At 44.7% G+C, this 21,469-nt stretch overlaps 1 protein-coding gene across 2 annotated transcripts in view; it reads left to right on the top strand.

Annotated features, from left to right (window-relative positions):
• Positions 1-21,469, top strand: part of DICER1 (dicer 1, ribonuclease III) — a 561,110-nt gene that overhangs the window by 148,052 nt on the left and 391,589 nt on the right. For both annotated transcript variants that reach the window (XM_078660108.1, XM_078660109.1), the window contains exon 10: positions 1,810-1,942. In XM_078660108.1, the coding sequence (XP_078516234.1) occupies positions 1,810-1,942 (133 nt within the window). The remainder of the gene's footprint in view (positions 1-1,809; positions 1,943-21,469) is intronic.

Raw genomic sequence — 21,469 nt, 5'->3', positions numbered from 1 at the left:
AAGAGATGTAAAACAAATACACAGATACGTTATTCTAGGAAAAGATGGAGATGAAATGAGCCCTGCAAGAGAAGAAGCTGAGTGAATGAGTGTTCTGTTAATGGAGGTAAGAGGGCTACAAATGGATCAATTGGAATACGTTTGAAGGTGAGAGGGAATCGGGTAAGAATTAAGGTAAGAGAATGAGAGTTGGTAGAGGAAGTGAGATGGGTAGAGACCAGTGGCAAACATGAAAAAATATTGAGAAAATAATAATTTTCCATAGTAAAGCTATAGGAAACTAGATTTTATTAAGACACCATTGCAAGTTGTATTCTTTATCTTTACTTATAAACTCTGTATGAAGAAGAAAATCTCTGTTGTAAGTAGAGGCTATAACTTCCAGAATTACAAATTGGAATTCTCTGAAGTTAAAAGTGGAATAAAACTCCTGCAGTAGATGGTCAATAATACTTCCATACGTATGCAGCCCACCATACTTGCTCCTCCACATTGCTGCTAAACATGTTTCCTTCCGAACTCTGGCAGTCCAGGAGAATGGCTAGACCATGACTGCTCCCCAGCTTAGACCAATCTCCATTATCAGTTCCACCTTGGCATTTTTAGTTTCTCCATGTAGGCAAAACAGGTCAGCTGCACGCGTTAGATCCTTAAAGATCTAAACAGAAGAAAATGATAGCCCTTTTGAAAGAGACCCCTGTCACTTTAACTGCACAACGTCCCTATTGCAAAAACAAATGAAAATCAGCAGACCATAATCGATTCAAAATAATATAATAAAAAATGCAAGCATACCACCTTCAAGAAGTTTTTTTTTTTTACCCAGGGCATTATAATTCTCTCCTTAAATATCTTTAGTTCGATCAAAACTTTTCCTCTAAGTTAGTGTGGATAATTGCTGTGTTTTGCAAAGCTGGAGGCTCATTTTATGCTAGTGTACACATAAAAAAACCTCTCTGCCACCCTGGCATCCTAAGACCGTTCAACAGCTTCACAGCCTATAGGATGTCTTCTAGTCTAGTTCCTATAATGAAAGTTTTTGAAGCCCATTTTCCCCGCTTCTGAATGGTTGCAAATCCAACTGGAGAAGATTATGGGTTAAAAATCAGATAATGAGTTTTCATAACCTAAATAGAACCATGTTTTTTCACTAGATCAAAATCAGCAGCTGTTGCCGCAGAGCACACATCCATACGGTCTACCTCATACCTCCTTAAGGCATCTCACTACATACTGTCCCCCATTAGTCTGACATATAAAATAAATAATATGGGTCAGGGTTTCCAAGCACCCCTTCCTGCACCTGTTTAACCATCCATATTAATGAATGTAAGACCTCACCACCCTATAGAAGTTCACTGTTTGATATTTCTTATCTCTTTCTGCAAATTGGCAGGAATGTTCAGAACATGTTCTATAGATGTAGAAGCAGGGTGCAGCTAAGACACTAGCTCAGGAGAACCAGACCCCTGCCCTATTATATAGGCTGATGATGCACGCTCCCTGGGCAGAACCTTAAATGTGAACTATCCAGCTAATCTAGGAAAACAAACGCTTTTTTAATCTCCAAAGGTTTTTTGAAACCTACACAATGATTGCAGTTGTTGTGGTGGGATATAATGCAGGGAGGCTGCACGGGTCTGAAAGTGCTGTTGCAGAAAACACTGGCTTTGATTGTATACTTAGCCAGTGTGTCTTAATTGTTGAGGGAGAAGCTGCACTTTGGCCAATGCAGTGAAACAGGTAACTGGAAATTGTCTTTAATTTTTATTGCTGGGTTAGCAAATAACATGCGTGTGATATTTTTAGGTTAATAAAGGAAGCTGGCAAGCAGGATCCGGAGCTGGCTTACATCAGTAGCAACTTCATAACTGGGCATGGCATTGGAAAGAGTCAACCTCGGAACAAACAAATGGAAATGGAATTCAGAAAACAGGAGGAGGTAAATTACATTATATTGAGTAACTTAAGCATTCCTTTCAAGCCATTATCTTAGTAACTTTATAGTGGTTTTGCATATTGGTAATGCAGTTGTTTGGTGTTAGTTTGAAAATAGATTTCTATGCACATCCCAGATACTGTTAGACAATGTTGAAAAAGTAGTTCACCCTGAAGTCAGCATATTTTATGCTGCTCTCATCATCATATGCTTCTACAATATTGAGATAGTTTGTGGTTGAACAGTTGTTAAAAGTCCAAAGCAGCGGAGGACTGTTAGTGAACTACAAATCACGTAAGACCAGAATTCTCTTTCAAAGGAGTGAGTCTGTGGTTGAACAGTTGTTAAAAGTGCAAAGCAGCGGAGGACTGTTAGTGAACTACAAATCACGTAAGACCAGAATTCTCTTTCAAAGGAGTGTCTTTAAGATGACAATGTGTATCCTTTTGCCACCCAGGCCAGCGCTTCATTTCAGAATTTAATAGAACTAATAAGCACAATATATTCGAGTTCAGTATACAAATAAAATGAATATGGGAAACCACAATCCAAACTGTAGGATAGAATGTAGTCATAGTTGTACATAGCATACCAGGGACATACCTTGTGAATTAGTTTAACTTAAGAGCTTGTAAGGATTTGTTTTCGGTCACATCTTAAATAGCAGGTATGCTCAGGAATCATCCATAAAAGAAAGCAACATAAATGACACAGCTGGAAATACAGTAGATGGCAAAAGGTAAAGCGTGTGAGTAGAAATTAATACGGCCATTCAGGCCAAATAAGCACTCAAAAAGTCTGCATTAATTCCTCAGTCGACAGCAGCAGAGCATTTGCTTGACTTATTTGTTCTGCTAATATTGAGCTCTGTTTCCTTCTTCCATTCTGGTCCCTTAAACGGCTATAGTCTGTTGGGGCTGATGTTAAGCACAGCTTTGATTTTCGAGTGGAAGAAAACCTGTAGGGTCTTAGTGTTTTCCACTGTCATGGTCCAGTTAATGTTTGCTGTCCCTACTGAAAGTCTTTGCCTTAAGGCTACTAATGTAGGCATTCCACATTTAAACTAGCAAGTGAATAGTGAAGTTTTTTTCAGAAAGTTATTTCTATTAAAACTTGCACACAGTCGATTCCTTTATAACAATACATACAGTTGTACATTTTTATCAACAAAATTGATCCATAAAATTAATATTAAAAACCTTTGTCTTTAAAACCGAACTAGAAAATCATAAAATTCTAAAAAAAACAACGTACAACCTTTACGTATAGATTCCCTTATCAAATGATCATAAAATCCTTGGTGGAAAATAAAGTGTATACATGTGCAAACTAACTTTGAAATAATACGCCTATTCTGGTTCCACATTCCTATTAAAAGATCAAATGTAGCTCAATAGTATGCACATGAAACGTGTCATAGTTCATAGCTACCTCAAGGCAGACACTATATAGCCAGTCAGAATTTTCTATCCAATTTAAATGATGCTACTATGAACAAATGGCGAACATTTGAGGCCATTCACTTTCCTTGTAAGGCAAACTGAAAAATAGGAAGTTGCTTACAGCAAAAACGGTATAAGTAGATGTATTACTTTTTCAAATTCATAATGCCTCTAGGTATCTCCGGACTCTGAGATAATAATTATACACTGGACGTATCCACTTTCCTTTTCTATATGCTTGGCAGAAAAAACCATCACATTGTGCATGGTTTCAATTTCTGCTTTGATGCACAGAGTACAGGTAGGCATACAACCGGGACACCCACGAGCATCCTGCAGTGCCATAAATTTCCCTAGTTCAAGTAAGTCATAGGACATTTTCATAACTGGCTGTGTCCTTAATGGACAAAAATTAAACTGTCAACCTACCATGACCAGAGGAACAAAAGAGATTGGCCTGGACAAACTCCCAAAAACAGGTCTTCAGTTGCAATTTGGACACAGCCAACAACTAACCAGTATGCATCCACAAATAGCCAAGGTACAGTCTATTGAACCAATAACTAGCATGTTTGATTCACGGAAAAGTGAGGCCTCTATCATGGACTAGCAATTTCTCTACTGTCCTCTGGTATGGCTGCAGTCTCTCTGTAGTCCAGAGCCTTACTCAATATAATAATGGCCTGAGTCTAGCAATGACCCCACTCTTTTTAGAGCAATATCTAGAAACATGGGAATTAAAAAATTAGTAGTGAGAAGGTGGAGAAGCGAGTGAACAAACTTATTTTAGCTAATAGTAAGGAGATCTGTCTTTGCATAGCTCCATATTTCAGCCGTCTCTTCTTCGTTCTCTATTAGCAGATGCTGTCATTACACAATGTAATTGTACTCCATTCACTGACCTCAAAAGAATGGAAGGTTGTTTCTGCCTTGCCAAGATGTGAATTTGCAACCCACAAATCACGTTATATCTCTGCTGTGCACATTCACTTCATTGTGGAATCCTGCTGACATAAAAAAAAAACTACTACACGTCCTTACTGTTTGCTGCACATTTTGCCTTGGTGTTTGAAGAGGAAAGGGTTAAAAAACCGGGCTGTTGGCTCTGATATAGTTTGCAGACTCTTGCTAGGTCACAGTAGGAGCTGTGGAATGGACTCTTCTTTCCTGTAATCTCTATGGCTTTAGTCTTTTGAATAAAAGTAGCCTATGTGATGGAAACCTGAATTATTTTCATGTACATATTTCCAGAGGCCTTGGCTTTGCCCAACTGCCAACTATAACAGTTCGTTTTGGTAAGCAGGTTAAGCCACCAAAGACCTGCACAGTGAGGACTCCTCTATCAGAATGATTTGTTTATTTTGCATATTTATATAGCACAGCATTACCACAGTAGTGTCTGTGCACTTCACAGATAGCCAAGAAAGAGAGAGAGATGTATATCTTGCTTGTTGGACATTAAGAATAGTTAATCAATCTAGTCTGAAACCAGAATTAAAGCTGTTAGAAGAAATGAGGGAGATGGTATGCGGAACCTTTACATAGGACAAAGATAGGTATTCAGAAGTAAGGGTAATGAAACGGTGTGAAGCAGGTGAGGGTAATAATGATGGGCCAATCTGAAAGATATAGTAGTAATTAAAGGGGAAATTGTTTGCAAGCAAGTCGAGGATTAGAGGGGAAGTAAAGAGGAGAGGTTACTACTGAGTTCTAAAATACCTTGATATGAGTGTAGTACAAATATGCATTAGACTTTCAGATGCAGTTGAAAAGACAAGTTTTTAGTTAATAAAAAAAAAAATCTAGTTGTAAACTGATTTTTGGTATATGCGATAGCTTTTGCCAGCGCTTGCTAAAGGGTCAGGCTGCACGAAGAAAAGATTGACCAACTGCTGAGTGATATAGGAATATTTTGTACTCCAACGAGACACACTATTTGCTCCAGAAGTCTTTCAGTGTGTTCCAGTTGTTTTCAATGAAGTGCCTTGAAGATGATGCTGGTGGCTTTAAACTTGATCCTGGCTTCCTGAGGGAGCCAATGCAGGTATCAAGATGTTTAGGGCTGTATGAAGTTTTCTTTCTCTGTGTGAGAAACAACTAGATTATTAATAACAATCCTAACATCCAGAGATTGAGGAAAGGGATCTGAACGAGACATCTAGCCTCAGATTCCTTAACTTTGAACATCGGACGATTTTGGTAGAAATACCCCAGCGTGCCGGTAGGTGGTGTCAGTCGACTCTGTGTGACGTCGTAGGCTTTGTTTGTCGTTGTTGTGACGTCCGCTAACGTTAGTTCTTTGCTTTCCGCGCCAGCCAAAGCCGATCCATTTGTCGTGCAGGCCTCAGCCAGACCCGCTAGTGCAAGGGGTTCGCCCTTCTCTGCACAAAGTCCTCAGACCAAATAGAAAGAAGTTGGCACAGAAACTGGAAATAGAAAACGTAACATTTATTACACCTCATGAGGTGGTGCTACGGATCAAACCGTACCCTTCGGCATTGCAAGAAGTAGCACCCCGAGCTAAGAGTGCATGGTTCATTTATACCCACACAGGGGCTCAAAAGAAGGCGGTACAAAGCATAAGAGCACATTTTATGTACATATAAGGTAATATCGATAGGCACAATCGATCAGTGGGAGGAGCTACCAGTCTTGGGGGTTCGGCTAACACATTCCAATCTAAAGCTAATCTCTACCAGATGTGAACCCTAACGGTCAGCAGCAAAACAAGGGGACGCTAATAATAGCCTGTTGCTGTGCAGATTCAAGTGCCATGGACAGGAATATAGGACAGAGCACATGGTCGGCACGAGGTAGCATGCAGCAGTCAAAATGGCTGCCATGAATACAAAATGGAGTCCGTCAAATGTCAAGATAACAGCTAGAACTAAGATGTCTTTCTCTAATGCTCAATCTAATCGCTGTTAAATTACAACACACGACCCTATTAGCATTAGCTAAAGACATACGCTCTTTTGGGATAATCTAAACACTCATCTCGTATATCTATACGCATCATATCAGCTACTTCTTTATCTAACGTGTGTTGTGCTTTCACAGTATTTTTCTTGGATGGTATACAAGCAGTTATGCACATAGAACATAGCATTGGGCCACAGTGGATGCACATACAACAGGTGAAAATCACTGCAATTGCAATACAGAGAATAGTCAGTAATTTCCAACCCCAGGCAGAAACTAGAGCCCAAAACCAACCAGCAAAAGTCCAGGTGCCATTTTTAGTATGAATATCTGCAGCTATCTTATGCAGTTTAAGAATTGCATCTTACACTGAGGGCGAATTATCAGGGATAAAAGAACGCAACAACTACTACCCATCACTTTACATGCACCTCCTCTATCTGCTAACATAACATCTAATACCATCCTATTTTGGAGAGTTACAATTCTAGCAATTTGTAATTCTTCAGTGATGTTGCCAAGGGCTATAGCAGTTTGATTAGTTACAGCTTCCACGACTCTAGTCAATCGTCGTATTTTCCTGCTATTTAATGCAGCACCCACAAAAGGGAACAGACCTACATTAAAATCAACATATTGCTGCAGACTAGTATCTGTCTGGTCCACTTCATCAATTCTTATTGTCCTTTTATAACGATTCATTGAAATATTTCTAAACAGTTTAAAATCTCGGTGGTATGAAGCTGGTGCCAGGAAAACAGGAGGCAATAAAAAAGAAACATAACAGGCACCTGACCACCCTACTGGTAGTCTATGATATCCACGGCTCCCACATACTAAATATGTGTTATGTGAGCCCAAAAACGAGCTATCATTCAGTCCATCCATATTTAATACAGTAACACAATCACTAGTTCCAACTGGAATTCGTCCAGTACTTTGTACACATAAGTCTGCTTTAGTCCTTGTAACAGTGATTACAGACTGGTTGCTTGTGGTAGAGTCTCTTGTATGGGTGAAAACATACGCATTGTCCGGTCGGTATTCCTCCCATTCCCATATAGTTCCATTTGCTTGAGGATACCCATGTTAATCTTGATAACACTCTTTATTCAGACGAAAAAGAAGTCCACCTACTGTAGGTTTCCTAGTTGCAAATAGAAGAGTGTACCAGGCTCGACAAGAACCATTATGCGAAAAAGGAAGTGGAATAAAAGGTGTTCCACCTTTCTTTTGATGTGCTAGAAGCATACCACATATCCAACAATTAGTGGTATTCGTAGCGTTATGGGTGTGATGGAGCATCTGGACAAACGTATTATTAAGATAGTATTCTCGATTCTTTTTCTCATGATACGGAAGAGTGAAATGCTGATGCTCTTCTGGGACTGGAGTAGTAGGAACCACAAAAAACTCATGGGCAGGAATCATCATTTCAACAGACCAGGTGATCACTGCTATAATTGTCAAAGCAGCAAAAACACCTATAACTCCTAATACCTTTTTCTTAGTGGTTATCATAGCAACAAAATCAGCTTTCTCTAGAAAACAGAACAAAAGAACAAAAACAAAATAATTGTTGGAGCTCTTCTCCCATGGGTAGACGTTGTTTTCTTCACCGCAGATCAAGACTGGTTTCACTACACTACGCAGGGCTGATCCCCCTCCCTTGTCATATCGGCATTCCGTTTCCACTACCCAGGGCGGTTGCTCAACCTGTCTCTCTCAAAAAACTGTAGACTCTTTCCTCGGTCTCAAGTTGTATCACTTTGCTCCAGGAGTCGTCTGGTCCGGGAAGAACTCCGCAGATTCGTCAGGTGATACAGCAGGGCCTTTCTCCGTGGTCAAGATCTCTCGATGATCGGTCAGCACAGCAGTTCCACCAAGGTCGACAATACCTTCCGAAAATGGGTGCTATGCACCCAATTTTTCTTGTTTGTGACTCGAACCGCTGTTCTCGTAGCAAGGAGCACTTGTACTGGTCCACGCCATCTCGGCTCCAAGCTGCTTGACCTCTCAAACGCCTTAACCATCACAAGGTCGCCAGGACGAAGCTCATGGCCTTCACCTGTAGATCTGTCAGGAAGTGCTTCTCGAACCTGTTGATGAAAAGAAACCAAACTGTCAGTCAACTGTGCCAAAGAGTCACTCATCAAGACACAAGGTACATCATACACAGAACTCGGTTTCGGAACTCCCCAAATATTCATGGGTCGTCCGAATACCACCTCGTACGGGGTGAGACCCGTTCTAGAATGTGGTACTGATCTAATGGACAACAATGCCAATGGCAACGCATCTGGCCAAGTCAAGTGCGTAGAAGCTTGAATTTTCGCAATTTTCAGCTTCAGAGTAGCATTATACCTTTCCACCAATCCTGCTGATTGTGGATGGAACACTGCATGGAACTTCTGTTTAATTCCTAATCCCTTCAAGACATACTTGATAACTTCCCCAACAAAATGAGGTCTGTTATCATTCCATAAAAGTCTGCAAACGCCGAACCTCGGGAAGAATTCCTTCAATAGCACCTTAGCGGTAGTAATAGCAGTCTTATCCTTTGTGGGGTACGCCTCAATCCATTTACTGAAAGCACAAACTACCACTAGTACATACTTTAAGTTATTACAGCGCTCAAGTTGGATGTAGTCCATTTGCAAGACTTCAAAATGTGCAGTCGGTGTAGCAAAACCTCCAGATGGAACTCGCGTTCCCTTTCCAGGATTGTATTGTAAACAGATCAAGCAAGACTGTACTACTCTCTTAGCTGTGCTAGCAATTTCTGGATGCTCCCAAACTTGTGTAAGCATTTTCGTTATTGCAGAAGCTCCAACATGTGCTAGCCCATGTGCCATCTGAACCATAGGTTGTACGAAAGCTATAGGCAGCTTCCATCTATCCATCTGCGTATTCCTCCAACAACCTTCATCATCTAATTCTCCTTCTTTAGACCACTGTTCACGTTCGTTATCAGAGGCTGTCCTCTGTATCTCTCATACTTCTTGCCTAACATCATGCCATCTCTCAGCTTGTGACTTCACTACATACATAGGAGTAGTGTTTCTTTTCGTCGCAGTTTCACGTGCCACGTGGTCTGCAAAGGCATTACCTTGTCCAATCCTGTCTGTCACTTTCTTGTGCGCTCTACACTTCACTATGGCTACTTTCTTTGGGTATGTCAATGCAATCAGAAGATTATGCACTAATTCTCCGTGCATTATTTGCATTCCGTGAGATGTAAGAAAGCCTGTTTCCTTCCAGAATAGGCCAAAATCATGCGCTACTCCAAAAGTATAGCGGCTATCTGTGTAAATATTCACACATAAATCAGTACTAAGCTCACATGCTCGTGTCAGAGCTATCAATTCAGCTGCTTGGGCCGATTTCTGCGGTATGCGAGCTGTCTCCACTATTGTTTCAAGCGTGGTGATAGCATATGCGGCTGAGGTCGTACCATCTGGTAATTTCAAACAAGACCCATCAACCCATAGTTCACCATCCACATCTGGAAGGGGCGTATCCTGCAAATCAATGCGACCCTTTGTCTGTTCCTCAGTCAGGAATATACAATCATGCGTCTCTTGTGACTGAGGCTGAGTCACCGGATAGGGCAACAAAGCAGTTGGGTTCAAAGTTGCACATCTCTTCAATGTAATGTGAGGAGCTAGCAATGTCAGTTCATATCCTGTCAGACGAGTGCTGCGTCTTTGTCTTATTCAAAAGGGCATCAACCGCATGGGGTACCAACACTAACAGCTTATGTGACAAAACTATTCCCTCACTCTGTCCTATTGACACAGCTGTTGCTGCAACTGAGTGAAAACACCCAGCTAATGCTCTAGCAACAGGATCAAGAACTGCTGAGAAATAAGCACAAGGACGTTGCTTATCGCCATGTAACTGGACTAAATCTGACAATGCACATCCATCTTTCTCATGCACGTAAAGTGTAAAAAGCTTCTTGTGTGCCTAACACTGGTGCTGAACAAAGGGCTTGTCGTAACTGTCGAAAAGCACTTTCACATTCATCTGTCCATGGAAGGGGTACAGGAGTGTCTTTCGTTAAAAGTGCTAACAAAGGCTTAACAATGTATGAGAATCCCCAAATTCACTGCCTGCAAAAGGAAGTAAGACCCAGAAATGCACGTACTCCTTTCTGTGTGGTAGGAACTGGCGTGTCTAAAATTGCTTGTATACGATCTGATGTCAATGCACGTCCCTCCTTAGACAAAAGGTGACCTAAGTAGGTTACCTTTGGTCTACAATATTGCAGCTTCTTTCGAGACACTTTGTGATGATGTGAAGCAAGAAAAGAAAGCAAAGACAGAGTACATTTTTCACACTGTTCTGGGGTGTCGGCTGCCAGCAAAATGTCATCAACGTATTGTATGAGAGCTATACCTTCGGGCAATGCAAAAGAATCCAGTTCTCTTTTCAATGCTTGACTGTAAATACTCGGACTCTCAGTATAGCCCTGAGGAACTCTACAAAATCTATACTATCGATTATTCAAAGTGAAACCGAACAAGTATCGGCTGTCAGGATGACTAGGGATCGAAAAGAAAGCGTTCTTCAAGTCTATCACAGAAAATGTAGTAGCAGTCGGGGGAACCAAGGTAAGAAGTGTGGTGATGTCAGAAATCACAGGATACTGCGGTACGACAATCTTGTTTACCTCCCTCAAGTCTATGATGAATCTGTAGACTCGTGTATCAGTATCTCTTTTCAGAATTGGAAGAATCGGGCTGTTGCAAACATTAAATGGGACTTCCTCAACAACCCCAACCTGGATGAGATCATGTACAATTCGTATGAGTGCTTCTTCACCCTCCTGTGAAATCCTATATTGTGGCAAACGAGATAACACAGCTCCCTCCTTGACACTAATCCGAACTGGTGGGATAACCATTTCAGCCACATAGGTGATTGAGGTAGCCCACAAAGTTTTAGGAAGCGAAGCCAATGTAATATCCTCTTTAACAAAACAAACTCTTTCAGGTTCGGAATGATTATCATTCAAAATGACACGCACTCCTTCAGGGGAACATCGTACTGTGGCTCTGAAATACTTCAGCATGTCAAGACCCACAATATTATCTGGTGTGTTTGGGGAAAGCAAAAACGGACATGGAGTACTAAATTTATCGACATGGAATGCAAGTGGTTGTGACAATGGGCTAAGGGAACGTGTTCCATCGAAACCTATCGAAGTAATAGTTACGCCAGACAGGGGAGCCCTCGGAACCAATTGTTTAGACAAAGCGCTACGAGTAGCTCCTGTATCAACCAGAAACCAATCATTAGAACCCAAAACATGTGCTGTAACATAGGGACCCGTCTGATCTACTGGAACTTCAACTGATTCCTTACCCCATCCTAGGCAATCCTATGCATGAGCAGAATCGTAAAGGTCAGGCTGGACATAATCAGACATTTGATATTGGTTTCGTCCATCAAAAGTGTTTTGACCATTCTGTGTTCGTACATTAGTATCAAATCGAGCACGATCACTCGTATTTACCCTAGGCCCTGAAAAACCTGACCGATTTCTCATTTGTCCCCGCCCCTGTGAATTCTGTTGGGCACGCAACACTGGACAATCAGCCATCCAATGACCAAACTGCTTACAATACGCACATTGATTAATAGACAAATTTGCACGAGTATAAGAGGCATTGAAAGATCCACGTCCGCCTCTATTGTAACCTCTATCGTAGCTTCTATCATAACCTCTAGAGGGTGGACCATAGACCTGGGCTAACATAATTTTCGTTTTCAAATCTTTGGATTTCTTTTCCTCACTACCTTTCGCTTCTAATTCTTGACGCTCATAATATTGAGCCATCGTCAAAACAGATGCCGGAGAGGATGTAGTCCAAGAACTTTCACGAGCTTTTAAACGGCTTGCTATCCCTGGCAACAGATTCGTGACATATTTGTCGACAAACGGATGTCTGCCGGTATCATCCGTCAAAGACTGACCGCTAAAATCATGAAAAGCTTCCTCAAAGCGCGTAAAGAAATCAGAAACTGATTCGTCAGCCTTTTGTTTACACGTTGCTAAGACAGTCCAATAAATCTTTTTAGGGGAGATAACTGTTTTAAGCTTAGTTAAAATGGCTGCAGGGAGATCTAATATCAACCGATGTGGCTTTTGGGCGGGCTCTCTATCCACATCAATTTGTTCTAAATCCTTCCATTCGGCACCAAAGGTAGCACGGTCATCAATTCTTCGCCACATATCTGGTGGTAAAATTAAACCGAAAAATAAATCTATATCACATAGGGTCATAGTACAGGAATTTAAAGCGCCTTCAACTTCCTCATAGAAAGCGGCTGGATTTTTACGCGGATCGGGTAACGCTGCTTTAAGCGCCATTAAGTCTGCTCTATTCCAAGGAGTGTACACCCAATTATAAATAAAATATCCTTTAGCATTAACGGAATTTTTATCATCCTCGTCACCCGTTCCTTTAGGGGGAACATACAAGGGCGCGGCTTCCCGCATAGGCCTCATTTCGACTGGTATTATCTTATCTGTTCCGAAGATAGGAGACTGCGACACTCCGGACGGATTGAGCTGTGCAGCTGCGTCCGTACGCTTTTTCTGCTCCTTCAGGTGAACCGCCTCATTTCGTAATTTAACCAACTGTCTAATCGCGTCGTCCACCTGAGAAGTAACAGAATCCCAATCGCCTTCGGCCGGAGCGGACGGAACGGCATATGGAGGTGGAGGTCGATCTAATAACAAAAAATCATCTTGCGGTTTATTAAGGACAGGATAGAGAGGCTGTCGGACAGGATATTGGCCAGATACCTGCAACCTATGTTCTTTCTCCTCTCTCTTGTAACTCTTTCCCTTCTTTCTTTCTCAACTCCAGCGCTTTCTCATACACATTCTTTCGCTGTTCCTTTTCAATCAACACTTGCTCACGCTTCTCTTGCTGTCGCACTTCTTTTTCCCACATACGCACGCATTCAAACATGTCATGTCTAGACCTTCGCTCAAACATACATTGCTCCACATACTCAATCTTTCGTGCATCAAATGACCCATTCAGTGGCCACCGTAACTCAGGATCCTTTTTTCGTATATTTATGCCACAACGTGCTGTACATTATGGCAGAAAGACCAAATTTCACATACATAGTTCTATTAGGTGTCCCCTATGGGGGAGCCGGCTGCGATCCATCGAGTCGTAGACTGGTACCATTACAAAAGCAACACAACCTTCGAAGTGCGCTAAAAACAGGCATGCCAAAAATAATGCAAAATATGCAGTATTATACACAAAGTAGCACTTAAAATACCTTTAGTACGTTGCGCCGTTCAAATCAAATAGTTGAAGAAAAATCTTCACATTGCCTGCCTATATGGGTTGCAACACATATATATACCAAATTCCAAATACAAATTAGACTAGTCTTTTCCAAATACAAATATGCCACAGTAAGTGTTCCTAAAACTACCTTACCATACAAGGGCATCCAAAACCCACAATAGGTGCCGCAAAAACGGCTCTTACCAATCATAGGGTGTCCAGATTCCAACTGCCAAGTTCTAAATTCGACCAAACGGTCACTGCACGGCGAACCAACAGAAGAGATCTCAGTCGAGGACCGCCGCCGCCTGGATGGTCAGATCGGAAAGAAGGGAAGAAACGCCTCGGGTGCCAAGACTCGGGTCTTCTCTGGCAGCGATCGTGTCCTCAGCGAGGTTCCAAACCTTCGTCACGACCAATCCTTCGGGCATCCGAGTCACCGATGAGCCCCACGTGTCGGGCGCCAATTTGTCGTGCAGGCCTCAGCTAGACCCGCTAGTGCAAGGGGTTCGCCCTTCTCTGCACGAAGTCCTCAGATCAAATAGAAAGAAGTTGGCACAGAAACTGGAAATAGAAAACGTAACATTTATTACACCTCAAGAGACAGTACCCTTCGGCATTGCAAGAAGTAGCACCCCGAGCTAAGAGTGCATGGTTCATTTATACCCACACAGGGGCTCAAAAGAAGGCGGTACAAAGCATAAGAGCACATTTTATGTACATATAAGGTAATATCGAGAGGCACAATCTATCCGTGGGAGGAGCTAACAGTCTTGGGGGTTCGGCTAACACATTCCAATCTAAAGCTAATCACTACCAGATGTGAACCCTAACGGTCAGCAGCAAAACAAGGGGACTCTAATAATAGCCTGTTGCTGGGCAGATTCATGGTCGGCACGAGGTAGCATGCGGCAGTCAAAATGGCTGCCATGAATACAAAATGGAGTCCGTTCAATGTCAAGATAACAGCTAGAACTAAGATGTCTTTCGCTAATGCTCAATCTAATCGCTGTTAAATTACAACACGTTGGAGAGCGATCCCGTCACTTTTTGACTACCTTTTGTTGACTTCTTTTGGTGTGCAGGATGCCCAGTAGGAAATCTTCAGGGTTCAAACTGTGCGATGCTGTGCCATAGCACCAAAGGTTTTGAGGGAGCGGCCCCTGAAGCTGCTTGTGGCCTGGCACACACTGCAAAGGTCGCCTCGTCGATCTTGCTAACTATTTTGGTCGAGAGGAAGGTCTGAGCATCAATCCGGGGGCTCGAAGTCCTCACCACAAGAAGTTGAAGCGTGCTTTGACTTTGCCCCGTCCACCATGTGTGCCGTGTTTGGGTGGCCTAATACTGCCGGCATGATTTTGGGCCCTGCAGGCTCAGGTGTAGGAGATACCGGGGGTCCTTGGGCTCCGGCGCCACGGCTTGTCTGTTGGACCCGTTCCTGGACCTGCAGCTTCCTACAGTGGCGATCAAGACAAATGTCTTGACGGAGATCCTGCAGCTTGGTGTCTCCTCATCCGAACCCTTGCTGCCTTTTATCGAGGCTTCAACAGATGTTCTTCTGGGCATCTGGTCCAAACCCAGCACTGGGGCTCCTGTGAATGGAACGATTGCCCTGCACCTGGCGACCTAGTTTTCCTCACTGCCCACCCCTCCACCTAAAACTTGTTGGTCCACTTCCCGTGGCGCGTTCCCGTCTGCCCCTCCGAACAAGGAATCCAAATGGTTGGAGACCTTTGGGAAGAACATTTTCTCATCCACCTGCGTAGCATTGCAGTCAGTGAACACTGCATGCCTTTTGGGCGGTTACTCCCATTGTATAAGGGGTATGGTTTCGCATTTGCTGTCTCGGAGGAGGACTGGACCCTGATTTCCCAAGCAATATCAGACTGAAGAGATGCAGCAAAGGTGGCAATTCGCTGTCGCTTGGACTCGACGGACTCGCTAGAGAGAGTGATTTCTTTGGTGGCCATCAGGCACCATACCTGGCTTTTCGGGGGATGTCCAGGCAAACCTCATGGATATGCATTTTGATGGCTCACGTTTCTTCGGAGATCAGGCTGACGCATTGCTTGAGTGCTTCAAGGATTCTCTAGCTACGGCCAAATCCTTGGGCCTCAGTACTACACTCCCGCCTGCGTCTGCTTTTCGTTCCTTTAGTGGCACGGAAAGGGGTTCCAACCGCACCAACCCTATTCCAGGCAGCAGGTTCCGCAAGTTCAGCAACCTCTGCGGGGCCGTTGGCATGGTTCATCCCGTCCTCCAAGGTCGGTAGGCCAGAAGTCGAGACAAGCCACCATCCCCTCCTTCACCGCAAAACCTTCCTAGTCCGGTCCATCAGAGTCACAAGCTTCCATTGGGTGGCAAGATACGCCATCACTTCAGCCACTGGCACAACATCACCTCAAACAGGTGGGTGTTGCAGATAGTCCAAAGGGGATACTCCCTCCCCTTTGAGACTACTCCTCCCTCTATGCCTCCAACTCACGATCGGCTGACAGGAGATTCATCTTGTACTACACCGCGAGGAAGTCGAGGCACTCTTGGCCAAGTTGACTGAGTTCCCGGGCTAGAAATATGCTGTGGTTGCTATTCCCGCTATTTCCTGGTTTCAAAGAAGGGACGGAGGCCTCCATCCTATCCTCGACCTCCGAGCCCTCCACTACTTTCTCGAGAAAGAGAAAATCAAGATGCTCAATCTGGCTCAGGTACTGTCTGCCCTAGACCTGGGAGACTGGATAGTGGCGTTGGACTGGCAGGACACCTATTTCCACATTCTCGTCCTGCTGGCCCATCATCGCTTCCTGTGGTTTACAGTGGGCCAGGCACACTTTGTTAGCTGTTCTCCCCTTTAACCTCACCAGTCTCCCGCGGGTTTTCACCAAGGTGATGTCGGTGGTCGCAGCTCATCTGCAGAGATTAGGGGTGCCAGTCCACCCCTATCTCGACGACTGGTAGAGACTCCCATCTCCAGACCAAGGCGAACCTCTTGCATTCGCTGGGGTTCACTATCGACGTGCCAATGTCACACCTGACTCCCTCTCAGATGCTCCCCTTCATCGGAGCAGTCCTGGGCATGGTGCAGTTACAGGCTTATTCTCCAGAGTAGCAATTCCAGGATATTCGAGCTATGACACCAATATTTCAGCTTCTATCCTGTATTTCAGTGACAATGACTATTAGGCTGTTTTGTTTCTTGGCCTCTTGCTTCCTTCTTGTGGACCATGCCAGATGGCACATGCAGGCTGTGCAATGGGACCTGAAGATCCAAGGGGCCCTGAAGAGCCAATGCGTTCAGCATCTGGGACATTTCACCGACCTCGTCCATATCTCGGAGGGCACGGCGAAGGACCTTAAGTGGTGGCTATTAAATTGTGATTGGGTCAGTGGCAGAACCCTCCCCTTCCCCAACCAGACCCCACTGTGTGACAGGTGCATCCCTTTCAGCAGTGGGGAGATCCTTGGTAAGATCTGTTCGCCTCCGTAGAGAACACAGAATATCACTAGTTTTGCGAGCTGTATTTACCAAGGCGGCTCTGGCTAGGCAACACTTTTCATCGCGAGTGGAGCTCTGGCCTCCTGTATGCCTTTCTGCCCATGTTACTTTTACCCAGAGTGCTCAGTCATTCTTGTGGCTCCGGACTAGGCACAGAGAGTCCGGTATCCCGAGCTTCAGTCAATGAGCTTCGATCCTCCAATCAGGCTGCCTCTTCGGGAAGATCTCCTGTCGCAGCAGCAAGGGAGGGTTCTCCACCCGAACCTGTCCACTCTCTGCCACATTGCGTTGAGATTGAGTGACAACAGCTTTTGGACTTCCTCCCGAAGTCTGTGACGTTATTCTGGCAGCCAGGCATCTCGCCACAAAGTCTGTATATGACTGCCGATGGTCCAAATTCTGTAAATATTGTACATAACGGTCTATTAACCCTCTCTCTGCATCCTTATCTGACATCCTCCTGTTCATACTTTTCCTTGGCTCAACTGTGCTCGCTCTAGCCACCTTGAAGGGCTATCTTTCGGCCCTTTCCTCAATACTTCAGCTGCCTGATCAGCCTTCTCTTTTCAATTCCCCTGTGGTGCAGAGGTTCTTGAAGGGGTTAACCCACTTTTTTCCCCCATCACTGTTTATTATGCCACAGTTGGACCTTAATCTGTTTCTCACCTTTCTAATGTGTGCACCTGTTTGAGCCGCTGCACAACTGTCATCTACAGCTGCTCGTCATCAAAACAGGATTGTAAGTGGCGATAACCTCTGGCAGCAGGATGAGCTAACAGCAGGCACTGCCATCACAGCCTCCTTACCTGATAGTAAGGGCATCTTTTCTATCTAAGGTGGTAACAACCTTTCATATGGGGCAGTCGGTTAGTCTACCCACTTTCTATGTACCTTCGCACCCTTCCAAGGAAGAGGAGCGTCTCCATCATCTGGACCCAAAAAGAGCATTATCGTTCTACCTCGATCGAACCAAAGATTTCCGGGTGGATGACCAACTCTTTCTTTATAGGGTATGCGGATGCAAAAAAAGGGCTTACTGTCCAAAAGAGGACTATATACCGCTGGATTATCCTCTGTATCAAAATCTGTTGCGCCTTAGCGAAAAAGGAACGTGCTGAAGGGCTTAGATGGCATTCGCCCTGGTGGAATGGGCTCTAACTAGAAACAGGCTGTGGTTAGGCCACTCCTGAAGAAGGCCACACTTGATCCACCTTGCCCAGAAAGTTATTGACCCATCTTCCTCCTACCCTACCCTGTGAAGATCCTCGAACGCCGGGTCAGCAGATCCCTGTCCGTGTTCTTAGAACATAACAAGTTAGCGGACGTTCAATTTGGCTTCCGTCCAGAACATGGTACAGAGTCTGCTTTGGTGACCGTGATGGACGATCTTAGTTTGCTGGCAGACAAGGGACATTCGGCAATACTAATCTTGCTTGACTTGTCTGCCGCTTTTGACACGGTCAACCATAGCATTCTGCTGACCCGCCTAGAGGAGATAGGAGTGGTAGGTACCGCTCTTGCCTGGTCCCGCTCTTATCTTTCTGGCAGGTGTCAGGCGGTGGCTCTTCCACCGTTTCTTTGCCTCTCCCTCACAATTTTTGGACACTAGGAACTTCTAGCCCTTTGGTCTCATCTAAAATGGTCCGAAATCTAGGAGTCATGTTTAATGGCAATCTGTCTCTGGAGTCACAGGTGAACAGAACTGTGGGGTGCTGTTTTGGTCTCATTAGAGCTCTGAGAATGATCCTCCCACTGTTACCTGCCTCAGCCAGAGCGTTAATAGTGCAAGGCGCTATATTAAGTCTTCTTGACTATTGTAACGCCTTATTGCTTGATTCTCCTAAATATTTGATTCAGCGACTGCAACTTGTCCAAAACACGTCAGCAAATTTAGCTCTGGCAAAATCACAAGACTTCTCCTCCTCAAAATGTCTAGCTGAGCTACACTGGCTCCCAGTGCTGCAAAGAGTACATTTTAAGTCCCTATGTATAGTGTTCAGGGCCTTGCATGGATCTGGTCCAAAACCGTAACAAGATAAATTACTCTGGTACATCCCTACCCGGCACCTTCGTTCCTCTTCGGCCTGTCTGGCGAAGGTTCCTAGGTTCAACAGGGTTAGATTGGGAGGAAGGGCTTTCAGTACTACTGCCACAAGGCTGTGGAATGAACTGCCACTCAGTATTAGACAATGTAGCTCCCTGTCTGTGTTCAGAAAAAGGATTAAGACCTGGTTGTTCCCTAGAATTTGATTCTGTTCTCCTGAGTACCGTCTAAACTAACTTTCGCCCTCCTGATTAACATTGGTCTGTGTGTACGTATTGCAGCGCCAGGGTACCCGTGGGGTGTTTGTTGCACTTAATAAATACTATACACAATACAATACAAATGCGGCCACCACTGCTCTCCAGGGTGGTGTTCCTGTTTCAGATATCTGCCAAGCGGCCACGTGGGCATTGCTGCACACGTTTGCCTTACACTACTGCCTGGATACCAAGGTTTGCAGAGAAGGCCTGTTGGTCGCTCTGCCTTTCAGGACTTCCTGGTCAAAACCTTTCTGCAGTTCCTCTTGCTGGGATGGCATTACTTGGGTATCTGTTCAAAGGTAAGGTATCTGCGGCTAGATGTCTCTATCATATGGACAAGTTACTTACCTTCGATAATACCTTATTTGGTAGAGGGATGATCTAGCTGCAGAATCCTTACCGACTCACCCACCCTCCCCGCACAGCAGATTGGTTCTAGTGTTGAGGACTTTTCTCTAGTTGCACCATGGTCAGTCCACTTAATGGCTCTGCGCTTCTGGTGTGGAAAGTCGTGAAAAGAACTGACATCAGCGCACCACAGTGGCAATTATATTGACGACGCATACATGATGATGCCTACAACGTCACGCAGAGTCGACTGACACCACATACCGATGTGCAGGGGTACAGCTATCAAAATCTTTAGGATCCAGCCTGATGCCTGGAAGTTCAAGGTAAGGAATCTGTGGTTACATAATGTCTCTACCAGATAAGGCGTTACGGAAGGTAAGTAACTTGTCCTTTAAGAGTACAGCATAGATTTGCCCCAGGCACTGTGTGCGCAAGAAGTCAAGATGTGGTAAGGTGGTTATCCACCCAGAATGTCAAGCATTTTACAACCTGTGATGGAAAGAATAGATAGATTGCAGTTCTGAAAGCCATTTGATCTGTTGGCTGATATCTTTCGGTTGCCATGTAAACTGAGAACAACCATGTTTAAAGTTTTGAGAGCAAGGTTTTTGTGTGCAGATGTCTTGGAATGAAAATATTCCTAGATAAAGCTATTGATAGATTGGGATATTTTTGAAGAGCATTCTGAGAATTTCCATACCAGTGTTGAAAAAGGTTGGAGCAAAAATTTTATTTTGCTTGACACCACAGTCTGTAGAGGTGGGATGAGTTTTTTTGCCTAATCTCACTAAGTTCTGAAATCAGAAATGATTCAAATCATTGAGGGACAGATCTTCTTGCACATGCTCTTCATCTGATAGAGACGTAGAATTATCCCCAGGTGTGAGACTGGATCCGGAAAACTTTTTGCCACAGCATCCCTGCACGCTGGGGGAACCTGCGCGCCGGAGGGACGGCATCACATGACTCCGCCCAGGCGTTGTCCACGTACAGCGAGGTCACATAAGTCCCACCCCGGCCCGCCTTCGTCAGTTTTTTCCTTTTCCGCATGCAACGCGAATCCGGATCGTGCTCCGGGTATCTTCAGGCCTTTCCCTTTCGCTTATTGCGTGTGTGTGGGAACTGTGTGCGAATGCCTTCGGGCTTTAAGACGTGCTTGTCTTGATTACGCCAGATGTCAGCAACGGATCCTCAACCCATCTGCCATCTGCATGTGGTGTATGGGGGAACACCACGACTCGACTGATTTTGAGGCGTGCCAGCAGATGAAACTTCTCTCAGCTCGCATGTCCAGGTCGGCGCACCACGCCTTGTCCCTACGGAGGGTTTTCGGAACCGCCGCCTGCGTCTTCGACATCGTCCTTCTCCCAGGCCGCATGAGCATCGCTCACCTGTCAGTAAGTGTCGCAGTTTGTCCCCGAGGCCTGTTGGGGGCGTGGGCTTTTCGCGGGTGGTGCGGCTCCGCGTGTTGTCTCCCTATACGCCCTTTCCCGGTGTGGGGGCGACTAGAACCCAGATGAAGACATATGCGGCGCCTTTGCAGGCCTCGCTGGCTTCTCCTCCTCCTCCTTCCCCTCCTAGAACGTCAGCGGATCCCTTGCAGTTGGCCGGGCCCTCCGCGGCGTCACCGGCGGCTCCGGCCCCGGTGCTGACTGGTTCGGAGTATGTGGTGCCGTTGGGGTGCGGCCCTTCGGGG

This window comes from Lissotriton helveticus, chromosome 9 (genome assembly GCF_964261635.1).
Source record: "Lissotriton helveticus chromosome 9, aLisHel1.1, whole genome shotgun sequence".
Classification (NCBI taxonomy): Eukaryota; Metazoa; Chordata; class Amphibia; order Caudata; family Salamandridae; genus Lissotriton; species Lissotriton helveticus.
The sequence above is the reverse complement of the archived record's forward strand: the minus strand, read 5'-3'. Positions and strand labels throughout refer to the sequence as shown.